We start from the raw sequence: 13,482 nt of genomic DNA on the forward strand, positions 1-13,482 counted from the left end.
TTTGTTTTTTTAATAAAACCAAAAGAAAACTAAGCTAAATACAAATACCATATAAGAACATCAAAACCAAAAGAAAGATCACCAAAGGCTCCATCTATTTACGAAAAAATGGTTTTCATTATTTGTCAAAAACAAAATTAACAACATGAATCCTGATGGAATCGAACCATCATACCCTATAAACTTTCTAGGTGCTCTTCCATTTGAGCTAAGGATTCTCACCTACCAAAACCACATGTTGGATCAATCCAAAAGAGTCCCTATTATGAAAATAGCCATAAAATAAATATTTTTCTTCTATGACAAACAAAAGGTTAAGCATAAAACCTATTTCTAGTCATAAAAGAAATATTATTCTTCCAACAGTAGAGAATAGCCATGACTTCCAACAACAAACCCAGTTAAGTTGCACTTCAATTTTCACATATCATAAATGATAAAACCACATCTTTCATGCAACACTTAAGATTTAGAAAGCAACTCATCTCCATAAGACATAAACAAACGATCATTAACAACTAAAACACATCAATATCTTAACCCAGGCTAAAAAAACCATAATTTAACTTGCTAATACTATCTGAAATCAGAACCAAAAATTCAGTACCAGACACCAACATCTACCTAATCTATTCACATAAAGATGAACATTAACACTAAACTAAGACTAACTTTATAGAACGAAAAGACATGGTTGAAGTTCAGAGGAACAACTTGTGCATTCAAGCTACCTTAATCCCAACCACCCCTTCATGAGAGCCATTCAAGTGACAAGAACTGCATAGAAAACATGAACTGATTTCAATTTGAATGATCCTACAACTGACAGGGGATTACATCACTCGGTCAAGAATTTTGGGTTTAATCACATGTTTCTACACCCCAGGAGACAAATATATCTGCATAAACCTTGATGCAGATCCCACCCCTAACTAAGGCTCCTAGACTTGCTGCCCTGCCCTTAGAAGTCCAGTTGAAGCCCCTATGCTTGCTGCCCAGTCGCACTAAAAGTCATTACTGTCCTTTCGGCAGCACTAAACATTTCCTTTTCTTCTTTGCTAAGTAAATGTAATGACCATTATCATTAGGGGTAGGATGATTTTTCATCCTCATCTCCAGCTGTTCCACTTGATGTCTTTCCTTACTTCCATTTTGTTTCTTTCTTGTTTCTCTTGATTGTAAATTGATATTTCTTTATATTTGACATTTCTTCTATTGTACTTATTAACCCTAACAGCATGTATAAAGATCATCCAAAAATTTGAGAAGTATCATGTATAAAGAGCATCCAATTATTTAACTTAGAGAAGTATCTATTGTGTAATTTCATGTCTTAAGGAACAATATTATTAAAAACATAGAGAAGAAAGATAGATTAGACATTCCGCAAGAAGATGATGTTACAGCATTCTATATCTAGATGCTAACTCATAACCATGCAAAAAATGAAGGTTGTGGCTATCTATTTCTGGTATGGTAGTTCTTGTTGCTGGTTTTCCAAATGTATGAGATACCTTGGATCCAAGTGTTGAAGGGGTGTGCCAGAAAGATGATGACATTTACTGGGTTTCTTGTCTGACTAGAGGTTGTGAAAGCATTATCAGAACAGAGGCCTACATCCTTCAAGGGTTTCTTTATATTTTTTTTGTTCTTTTAAGCCCCAAACCAGCCAAACCCAGTTAGCAGATACTACAGTAATTTACCAGTAGGTGGTTTCTGAGAAGCTGCAGCAGCAGCAGCACCACCTTTTGCAAAGTGAGGTGGATCTATAATCAATAATTGAGGTTTCCTCTTATTATGGATCTATAATCAATCTTACAAATTTCTTTAGGATGTGGTACAGTCAACTGATTGAAATTCTTCAGTTTGTTCTCTTGGATAGCTGCTATTTTAAGTTAATACGTTGTCCAAGTTACACAGTATCCTATTCTCATTTTGATTCTTTGCCTACAAAATTGCATAATATTTATAAGTTTGAGATTGCAACATATTATCTGTTCTTTAGAACTCAAGTTGTTTATCTCACTTTCTCTAACTTGAGTGATACTCTAGTATTGGATTGTGAAGCATTCTATATATTGCAGAGATCAAGAACAAAGGGGAGATAACTATCAATGACATGATCCAAGTGGTACAACAAGTTGAAATCCTCAAGGATTTACTCACACATAACCAACTCCACAATGATCAACTCACAGAGTACCAATTACTCTATCAATGTAATGATGTTCTTCTTACACTGTTAAAGGAGGTACTTGACGGCCAAGAAGAAAAAGCTGGTGATGTATCAACTACTTCCAGATCTGTTTTTTATTCGGATAATTCTTCTGAGGGGAAATCTTGTGAAGACAGAAAATGTAGAATTGAGCTTCAAAAGTTGGATGGAAGTTCTAGACAAGAACTTGAAGCTGTCAATGGCCAAGTTGTTGACCAGAAGCAAAGATTGAAAGATGCATATGGAGAAAAGGAAGCTTTGAGAGGAGGTATGCACAAAGCTTTGAGTAGTGTAGATGGGTTGGGGAAGAAATCCTTTAAAGATCTAGAAACTATAGTTGATCAGTTGAAAGATGAGAATTCAAAATCATGGGTTGAGAATGTCAGAGCTGCTGATTTGTTTCAGGTACTGGATTCTGGTCAGGAGGAGAAGATGCCACTGATTTCAAAAAATGCAGAAATTTCAGATACCATGGAACAGAAACAGGAACAGGGAATACTACACAAACTCTCCAAGAGTCCAAGCCATACAGAGGAAAAATGTTTACGGGTCTGTTTTGACATTATGTAGTTGAAGTCTGTGGTTGCAGCTAACCAGAGATTACATGTCCCCGACCTCAATAGAAGAACCAACCCTCCCATCTTTACTGCTACACAATTAGAAAGGTCTCTTTCATTATTTAAGTAGGCAGTTGTTAAAATAACTTGAGGGCTCATATGCCCCAACCAGTCAATAATGGAAGCACAGCTTATCCATGTTCCTTGCCATCAAGAGAATATAGAAGCAGCAAGGTCTCCCACAGCATGCAAGTTTAGAGACTTCAATGAACATCTCTACATACCACCATCCAAGGAAAGTCTCCTACAGCATGCAAGTTTAGAGAATGGTTATCAGAAGTAGAACGCAATGAACATCTCTATACACCACCATCCAAGGAAAAATCAATCTTCAGATAATCAGATATTACAAAGATTTCATGATCATTCAAACTACAATCTTATTCACATAAACAGCACCTTCCCACTACCCTATATAGAAAACCTAAAATGGGGGAAAATAAACTTCACAATACCCTAAAGACATGTTCTAGATTGATTGTTGAACATTTACAAGAGAGGAAAGCAAACACTCTGAAATCAGCAAATGCATGGCTTCCTTTGCTTAATAATAAATATTCCCTCTGCTTTCAGACCAATCTTTTGCTTCCAGCTTTAAGATTCAGACAGCATGGTCAAACAGAAGATGCTTCTCCAACCCCATTATTTGAAGTTGTACATGCATGGAGCATAGTACAGATGTCTGTCATTTCAAGGAATTGCTCCGCATTGTCCATCAACAAAGGCCCATATTCAAAAACTAGCTTCTTGCACTGCCAGAAAAATTGAAATAGCAGACAAACAGATATAAGCAAGAGAAATAAATTGGCTTTTCTGGAAAATTGGTTCATTGCATATTTGTGGAAAGTTGTAGAAAAAATTCCTCTGAATCAATGGATGGACAGACAACCTAGTTGAGGTAACTTATTGGGACTGGAATACATCAAAAAAAATGGCTCACAAAGGTGAATGTTCATGGGAAGGTTTTCAGAATGGATTACACAATGGAAATTCATACTGTCTTTAAAAATGAGAAATTGGCGCACTTGTAGTTGAATAAGGACCCAAATCTTAAAGGAAACAAGAAAGCATATGAGTCCTATGTATTAGTTTAAACAACTCAATCACACCAAATCAATGACCTGTAAAACAGATTAGATACAAGAGTCTTCACCTCCTTCACATAGCTCTCCACTGCATCACATCCCTTTAGAAGAATCTCGATTACATCCAACTGCAATAATTACCAAAGATAAGTGGAAGTGTCAATTAGAAACAGCCACCATATAAGTTGCATCCATTAAAATTTTTATTAGAAGTAATTTTCATTTTACTGACATGTAAAATGAAATCCAGAACTTATTTCATAAAGAGCCTTCACTCGATGAAGCCTCTTTTATTACAAAACAGTAACTTGAATTTAGGCCAACCACAAACTTAAAGCCTCCATGCCACATTACCATTTTCCCCAAGGAACCATCCTCTAAACTTTAATATTTGTTGTAAGGAATTGACCACAAAGCCCTCTATAGTCTAATACAACATACCTAAGTCTTGACCATCAAACCAAATGCAAATTGTTATTTTATTTTGAATGTAGGCTAAACCCAAGGCCTATAAAGAAAATACATTGTTAAACAAAATCTATGCAGATTAGATAATTAACTATTCCAACAGAGAAAAACAGATATGATTAATATTCAGAAAACAGATTTACACTGTCTACTGGTTCAGCAGTCACTATCCTCTTCTTCTTCTTCTTATGAGTGGTCTTCTCCAGCTTCCCCTGCTTCATCTGATTGTTCTGAGGTTTCCCCTTGTTCCCTGTCTTCTTTATCCTTCTTTCTTCTCTATTCTGTCCCCCATTAGTAACCCTAAGAGTACTTGGCTAGGTTTAAAGTATCGATATTGAGTATCATAGAAAGGTGATTTTAAGAAACAAAGTTTTACTCACTACCAGCTAATCTAATGGAGGTACAGAATCACCAATATGACATGTTGAATGAGCTCTCACAGAAAACATGCCACTTCACTGAGAGATCCATAAGCCTCACATCTTTCAGGCCCTTCTTATGTGTATTTTCCAAAACCTGCAGCATCAAAGAAAGCTGAACCGACTCTCAACAGCTCAGATTCCTCGAGAAAATTGACACCAGAACCCTTCAACCCCTTGGCTTCATGAGATCTGGCAAGAGCTCTGCAAATACTATTTTGTCACAATCATGCAACAGATCCAAAGCTGTTTATTCAGAGATGGAAAAAGTGCTTCCTACTATCTCCAACAATATATCAGATTCCTTTCTAGAACCAAATTAACTTATAATTATCCCTTTCTTATCAAAAAAGGGGAAAAAAGGAGAAAAGCTTATGATAATCCCCTTCGATGTTCCTACAACATGACCTTGACACCTAACTATCTCAAATCCCCCTAAGCCACACTCCATACTCTGAACTAGCGGAATATCATCGATGTTGAAAACAATTATTAGCCTTAATTATTACTTCCCAACAGGAATTTTTTCCGTTTCTCCTCCACTGTAAGATGTCTTTTTTAAAGCAATTACAGTATACACAGAAAGGAAAGCTATCTACAGCCAACGAGAAGAGTTTTACTCTGAAAGTCTCATCCGATTATGTAGTTTGATGGGTGTTTGAGAGGCGAAACTAGTGTCCTTTTGCAAACTAAGGCAAATAGCTTCAAATATTTGAACATGATGGAATGGCAAAGACTGTAACATACTATGAGTTTTGTACAATATCGGTATACAAATGACGACTTAGAATCAAATGAAATCACACACAAGCAGACACAAAAGGAGGTCAAATATTGGTGGAAGTTCAAGCATGCCTTATTAAATTCTTTTTCTTCTGGATCAATCCAAAAGGAAACTGGAAGAAAAGGGTACAGTGGAGAAATAAGGAAAACCAATTCCAGCATCACTACATTCAGAAGTAAGAAAGAAAAATATTTAAAGAACAAGTTTATGCAAGCAAATACCTGTGTGTCTGGATCTTTCAACTTGTCCATGATTTCTTCAACAGCATGATGACACAGTGTGCAACTATCTTGTTTCTGTTCTGGAGAAGCAATTAACTCTTGGTCACAAAGATCCACTTTCACACAGAAGTCCTCTGGATTTATTGTGTCAAGCTCCATGAAGAAAAGTGGGGCATAATAGTCCACTAATGTGATGCACTGCCCAAAAAACAGATTAACATAACAGACAGAATGTAAAATAGTTCCATGAAGTCACTAAATGTGAACAGCAAGATTAGGTTTCAAAATTTCCACATAGCATCCCCAGACATCAAAAGTCCTACATTCAAGTTTCTCTGGGGCCCTTCCCTGTTAACAGGATTTTCAAAAACACTAGCAGCAAAAATAGATGCCTGCTATAGCTCCTACTAAGAATACATTGAGGCAGATTATCCTTTTTATGGGCAAGAGAGATCACTGTCTGGTCATGTAGTGCCTGAACCAGCATGAAGGCCAGTGAGAGTGCATGTGGGGCCATCATCTTAGATGCAATTTCTATTTCATGGGTGGCAAAGTGGTACTTATACTTGAATTTGTGTCTAGGCACAAAAGCCACATGACAAGCAGCATACTTTTTCCCATAACATGAAATTTGCCTTGACTTACCCATTCCATGTAAGGCATATTGAGGCAAGGTTAACTTAATATTGTGTAACATATTCATCATAACGAATCAATATGCATGCTCATATGTTTCTAATCATTAGAAAAAAATTCCTACGCTATTGAATCCCACTTGTATCTATGACAATCAGGACAAGGAGAGGGGAAAGTGAAGGTCATTTCTGAATCACTCAGACAATCTAAAGTTTTGGTTCAAGATCTCTGTATCCTATATTCATACCAATAACATTGTCTATTTAAGCAATGAACTCCCCCTGTGTTATCATGCCTACCACTTGCATTGGCCATTTGAATCAGACAGGCAAACATTCAAGAATCCAAAGCAACAATTTGTCAGGATATGCAGAAGAAGCTTCTGTTGAAGTATATGCAAGTCTGGACTATTTTACTGTTCATGTTACTGTTCACGTGAACAGTAAAATAGTCCAGACTTGCATATACTTCAACAGCTTCAATTTACAGCTAAGAAATAAAAAAATAAAATCAGCAGCACATATAAAATAGTTTATTTCACAACAACGCCACAATGAAATGGGATTGATGGCAACCTGCTGCCTGAAGGTGGGCAACTTATGGCAGGCAAGATGAAGATCCTCAATGACCTGTTGCTGGGTCTTGTTTTCACTAAGATACTCTACTGCCTGAGCAGTGAACTTCTCACACATAGCACACACTCTTTCATCTTTTACAGTTGTTGAGGAAGCTTGAATCTTGCTTTCAGGTACCTCATAACTCATCTGCTGACCTACAACATGAAGCAAATAGTCATTAACTCTTTTTTTTTTTTTTTTGGCCAGATGAGTAAGTCTCTCCAGGAAGAGTGAACATGCAAATCTGATTAGAACAAGAGAATTATTACAAGATCTCAAACTCCTCAAACTTAACATGTTCAAAAATCTCTTATCCAAGTTTTTGCCAGCTTATGGAGGATCATTGCCAGCACGTTAAACAATATGCAGCATTGTTAAATCTCATCTACAACTGGAGGCACAAAATATGCAAGTGAAGACAAAGTTGAAGGCATGAGGTTGGATGATATAGCTGTTTATTGGGCAAGTACAACAACCATAACAGCAAGGGGGAAAAAAGGAATAGAGCATACAATCCCTTAAAAGACATTTGGGGCAGATAAATATAGTTTGTTATTACGTAGTAAAGATTTTGTGGAATTTTTCTGATGCAGCACAACCAGAAGTTACTGTTTATGCTACAGTAACGTGAAACAGTAACTTAGGAGATAATTCTTCGTATTTGGTGGCCCCTAAGTCCAGCTTGCAAGGAGATAAAGTAGGAACTGTTTTCATGGGAGTTTTGGAGATAGCTTAGGATTTTGTTATTTATTTATTTGGATAATTATCTAATTAGATTTTTTATTCAGGAAGAATATCTAGGATCAGTTTTTTAGTTAAGTTTTTAAATTCCTACGACTCCAACCATGATCAGTGTTTTTGCTAGTTTTAAATTACCAAGAGTCCTATTATAGTTGTTTTCGTATTGAAAATGTCTCTTTTACTATTTAAGCACTTGTAATCAGCTTATTGAGGATGGAATATAAAAAAATGAATTGAAGCTTTAGCTTTGTGTGTTTGCAGCCCCTCTGTCTCTCCTCTTCTTACTTTTCTTCTTATGAGTGTTCTTCTCCCTCCTTCCCTTCTTCAAGTCTAGTTCTTCTCAGATTTCCCCTTCTTTTCCCTATCTTTTTTAACCTTATTCTCTCTATTTTGTCCCTCATTATTTTCTCTTGATTCAATGCAAGAAGAATAAACAAACAAGAAGACTAAAGATGATTCATGAACTTGGAAGTTGAAACCTTCTTGAACAAAAGATGAAAAACACACTAGTGAGTTTGAAGGCATACCTGAAAGATCAGAGATCATTATGGCCCTAGCATCTACCCAAGTGGAGCTGATGGCCAGTACAAGAACAAACAAAAGCCCGAATCTCACACCCATTATGCCTGCAGTGAAAATTAATTAAAATCCAACTAGAACAATCTCATTTTGGTTAAGCCATTTAAGCATCATGGATCCTTTTCATAAATTTACATATTGTCAGTTCTGGCAACAAGACCATTCTAAAACTGACCAACAGACATAAGACTCTAATCACTGAGAAAGTATAAAGATAAAATTATGGGCATAGTTGTCAAGGTGGCAGGCAAAGTGACCATGGCAGTGGAGAGGGTCAAAGAAGCAAGAGTTCGGATGCCTTGATAACTATGATCATATGGGCACCAATAAGATTCATAATTGATCTCAATACAAATGTATAGGCTATCTGCCAAGAATTAGTTCATATCATAAAATCCAGGACAACATTTAAAGTCAACAGGTTTTCAGAAGACGTTCTCATCCCCAAATTCAGGAAGAATATCAAACACCTAAAACTAGCAACTGGCAAACAGGGTATTAGGATTTGGTAACTATAGCTCATGAAAAAGAACAATAAATCTTATATAGGAGTTCCAGAGCTAAACCTTCGAAGACAGCAGCTATGAGAATAGAACTCTGTTTTGGAAACTCCTCCGTTGATTGATCCAAGAAGAAGAGTTTTATATTTATAATACTTATCTCTCACAATCCTATCATGGTACAAAGACTAAATAACACAAGTCCAGGTCTCGTATGATTTGTTTGAATTTGAATGGAAACTCCTCCGTTGATTGATCCAAGAAGAAGAGTTTTATATTTATAATACTTATCTCTCACAATCCTATCATGGTACAAAGACTAAATAACACAAGTCCAGGTCTCGTATGATTTGTTTGAATTTGAATTTACAACAAACTCTAGTCTTTATCCTTAACAGAAGCAAGAAGGGGGGGGGGGAATGGGGGAATAAAGTCTTTCACAATCCTATCATGGTACAAAGACTAAATCACACAAGTCCAGGTCTCGTATGATTTGTTTGAATTTGAATTTACAACAAACTCTAGTCTTTATCCTTAACAGAAGCAAGAAGGGGGAAAATGGGGCTATTCCACTTCGAGATTCATACCACGAAAAAACAAATCCCAACCAAAAGCAGCCGGGCAATAGTTCAAATATGATACTGACAAGACAACAAGTCATTCTACTGTACTGAAACACCATATGAATACACAAACACAACAAGAAAGCAGATAAATAACACCAAAAACACATACCCAGAAGCTAGGTTGTTCTTTTTTCCCCTTTCCGGCCAAGAGGGTAGGAGATTAAGAGAGAACTGATTCAATATCTGACCAACATAATGGGTTCTCAAAAAAAAAAAGTTTAGAAGGAAAAATCCAAGATTGCGTGGTTTATACTTCAGATTTTCAGTACACTAACAAAAAAAACTCAAAACGAAATCTTTATCGATTTCAGAAGAAGAAAGAAATTGAGATTACCTGGGAAGAAGGGGATCTGTTGGTTGGCCTGGAGGGAGAAAGCGAGACTGTTAGGTAGATAAAAAGCTCTCTATCTTCCGTGTGGGTTTGGATTAAAGACCACCTCCCAATTTTTTATGGTTGCGATCTGTGACTGTGAGAAGACAAACTCAAAGACCAGGAGCAGTAATTGCAGAAACTCACCAAAAGGCACCGATCATGTTGGAGTCACTGGAGTTTTTTCTAATTCCATTATTTACTTCCGTGAAAAACAAGGAAGTTAATGTCAACTTCCGTCCTTCTCATTCGTCGCCTACGAAGAATGGTAGTTGCAGAAGACTGGGGCAAACTTTTCTGACCCTCAGTGAATCTTCTTTTGCCAATAAATGCTTAGCAGTCTTTACGTCGAACACCCCAGTTTTGCATCGATATTATAGAAATACCCCCAATAATGTAAACCTTACACTTAGCCCCACTTTCTCAGATACCGTTTGTCCGTTTAGTACTATAACTAAATTTCAATTGTTGATTGAAAGTTGAAACTCTAAATATTTTTGAATATGATCAAAATGCCCTTAACATGTTAAAAAATTTTAGCCATCCTCTTTTTTCAGAAAAATGTCTAAATGCACAACCCTACCCTTGAAAAGATAAATCGATCGTCCCTGAGGACCATGACTAAGCTAAGAAGGCAAATTCGCGCATTATTTTCCGGGAGGACTAATCTTGATAAAAACTAATCTTGACTTTTATCGTGGATTATGCTAAATCAAATACATTATTTTGACCTAAAATTGACATTATTTGAGAATTAGATTTAACGTAACTGAGCCATATCCGCTCTTCCAGTGACAATAACTATGTAAGAAACCATTAGTAACTAATGATTATGATTATTTTTACATGAGAAAAAATTGATGCATACTTAAATAAATGATAATACATGAATGGGGTGAAATTTTTGGATGAGAGGTGATTTATAAAAAAATAATAAAGAAAAATCTAGATATTCTTTTTTTAATGCATGAATATTGCATAGTGAAGTTAGAAGCTAGCATCTGGCTTCCCAATTCGCTAATTATAGTATATGACCGAATCTTTAAGATTAAGGACAAAGATGGTTTTGTCTTGTTAGCCCACCAATTAAAAAAAAAAAAAACACAAACCTAATAGAGAATGTATAATTCGTTTGAATTTAGAAAGTAGATTATTTATGAATCTTATTAAAAAATGAATTTTGAAGCTGTCAAATAAAAAATTGTGCTTCTCTCATACTTTTATCATCATCTTTAAAAAATCCATTGTCTACCAAATGTTAGGGAAATAAATCAAATTATATGTCAACTTATACGTGCACGAGAGGATCACATAAACATATATTTCAAAATGATAAGTTTAAAAATCTACATCATTATCTTTTGACAATGTATTTTAATAATTTAATATAATTATTGTGAGGGTAATTTTCTTCTGGACCCCTAATGTTTGGTCTAGTTTAAATTTTCTTTTGCATGTGGCTCTCCTCTGGCTTTAAGAAATGATTAAATAAGGAAACACTTAACAAAAATAATTAATTTAAAAATTTTTGTGACAAAAATTCCTTTGTGTCCTTTGAACTTCTTTTTATTATTTTAGTTTTAATTTATTAAAATAGATAATATAAAAATACCCTTCCGATCACCCTCTTCATCTCTTAGCTTCTCATCTTCTCCTCCTCCACCTCCAGTTCCACCACCACCACCATCACTTGCAATTGCGATTGATGAACCAACAACACTAGAATCGCCAACAGATTGGACAGTAATTGAGTAAACCATCAAAGCTAAGCCATCACCTCATAAACTTCGTTGAAAATCCCCCAAGCAAACCCATGTAACACCCCCGAAATTCCTTCAAATATCTGAATGGACACCAAGGCTTGTTTGCAAAGGAGGGGTGTGAAAAAAGAGGTGGAAAAAGTAAAATTCTACACTTTTTTCAAGAAATTTCCCACACCACTTTTATTCCAGCAAACAAACGCAGCCCAAGGTATGTGCACTTATGAACCTCAATCACTAGCATCCTGCCTCGTCACCCCAAGTTGCATGGATCAAAGAATTCCATTAGCAGGTTAAGAGAACTCAAACCTTAACTACAGTACCAGTTCTTTCCCCAAGATGCTACTATCACCAGGTTAAGAGAGCTCAAATCTTTGTTTCAAGTAATAAATTATAACTAATAATAATAAAAAGAAATCCAAGGACTCAAGGGTATCTTTGTCACAAAATTTATTAAACTAACTATTTTTGTTAAGTATGTCCTTATTTAATCGTTTCTTAAAACCACATGAAAGCCATATGCAAATAAAACTTAAACTGGGCTAAAAGTGACTTGGACCAAATCTCTGGATATCCAGATGAAAATTACCCTTATTTTAAACATACACAACTAAAGATGGGTAGAAAAGTTCATTTTCTTTGTTTATCTTAGGACACACCAATTGACAAAAATTAAACAAGGCCAACATACATGTAGGAGATTTCCTTTTCCTTTAAATTATAATTATATTTAAACATTAAAAATAGGAATAATTACTATTGTCTCCTTGTATTGTAGTTTAATTACTATTTTATCTCCTATATGTTTTTGAAATTATTAATCCAACATCAAACTTCACTTGTAATTATTGTGAGTGATGATGTGGTAATTTTTATTTATTTAAAAATCTCAAAATAATCCTACAATTTTATTCTACCTATTTATACTTTATATTAAATGAAATTATTACTTTAGTAATTAGAAAAAAGATTAACTCTAATTAGGTAGCTCCTTATTTTTTTCACTTTTTTATATTTATTTTTCAATTTGGTGTTACTTTCTTAGTTTTTGTTTTTAAGTTCTTATTTCTATTATATTTTCATTAATTTACTATCTAATTTGGTGTTGTCAATTTTAAAAAGTTCATTTTCTTAGCCAAAAATAATAATTTAGATAATATATTTCTGGAATTCAAAATAACAAAAATAGAACTTTAAAATTGGTATTTGATATGATAATTTTATTAATTGAGGATAATATTGTATTTGACTTTAATTTTAAAAAGACAAAATAGACATTATACATTCAGCTATGAAAGTCTCTTAACACTGTTAGAACCGAAGAGGACAATATTAGTTTTCATAAAATGTAAAATTATTTTAATAATTAAATTATAATATAGGGGACAATAGTAATTATCCCATAAAAGTATTATTAATAAAGTCTACCGAGGAGTTGCTAAATATCAAATTTATTTTTAAGAACCATTATTAAATGGTCGTTTGGAGCCTTGAAGATCTGTTTCCCTCTTTCTAAAGATGATACTTTCATATGATTTTAATATTCGAGCCGGTGTAATTGCTTGTTTTTTTTTTTTTTTTTGGTAAGATAATTGCTTGTATTGACATAAAAACAGTAGGTTCACCAGGAAAAGATGGACAAACAAAAACATTTAGGAAAATTGGTGACAAGCGAAGCAATGACATTTCAAAACTATGTTAAATTGACACTCACTTGTTTTTCTTTTTATGTCAGAACAACAGTTTTTTAAAAGGTCATTTATATTAAGGCAAAAAATATGTATACAATTAATCTAAGTTAAACAAGGAACCAAACATTCTTGGCCCGCAACATTAGTTGCACC

The 13,482-nt window shown here is 34.7% G+C and overlaps 1 protein-coding gene across 2 annotated transcripts; it reads right to left on the reverse strand.

The window, feature by feature from the left end:
• Positions 1–3,112: 3,112 nt before the first annotated feature.
• Positions 3,113–10,183, reverse strand: LOC149008090 (uncharacterized). 2 transcript variants are annotated; one of them, XM_089165694.1, is made up of 6 exons: positions 9,843–10,183; positions 8,331–8,429; positions 7,021–7,217; positions 5,810–6,007; positions 3,986–4,045; positions 3,113–3,584 (listed from the first exon to the last, which is right to left on the reverse strand). In XM_089165694.1, exons 2-6 carry the CDS (start codon positions 8,422–8,424, stop codon positions 3,447–3,449), a joined length of 687 nt encoding a protein of 228 aa, XP_089021820.1. In that variant the 5' UTR covers positions 8,425–8,429; positions 9,843–10,183; the 3' UTR covers positions 3,113–3,446. The 2 variants fall into 2 exon arrangements, with proteins under 2 accessions (XP_089021820.1, XP_089021821.1); XM_089165695.1 differs by lacking the exon at positions 9,843–10,183 and adding an exon at positions 9,618–9,816.
• Positions 10,184–13,482: the final 3,299 nt, after the last annotated feature.

The sequence above is a fragment of the Hakea prostrata genome, chromosome 8 (genome assembly GCF_041222555.1).
Source record: "Hakea prostrata isolate BN-2017 chromosome 8, UWA_Hpros_2, whole genome shotgun sequence".
In the NCBI taxonomy this organism is placed as follows: domain Eukaryota; kingdom Viridiplantae; phylum Streptophyta; class Magnoliopsida; order Proteales; family Proteaceae; genus Hakea; species Hakea prostrata.

Excerpts from the sequence above, each read along its gene's own strand:
- LOC149008090 (XM_089165694.1), bottom strand. The coding sequence starts at position 8,424 with ATGGGTGTGAGATTCGGGCTTTTGTTTGTTCTTGTACTGGCCATCAGC. Across the intron at positions 6,008-7,020 it reads TGCCCACCTTCAGGCAGCAG|TGCATCACATTAGTGGACTA; the intron begins GTTGCCATCAAT and ends TTTTTTGGGCAG. Across the intron at positions 3,585-3,985 it reads TGGAGAGCTATGTGAAGGAG|TGCAAGAAGCTAGTTTTTGA; the intron begins GTGAAGACTCTT and ends TTTTTCTGGCAG.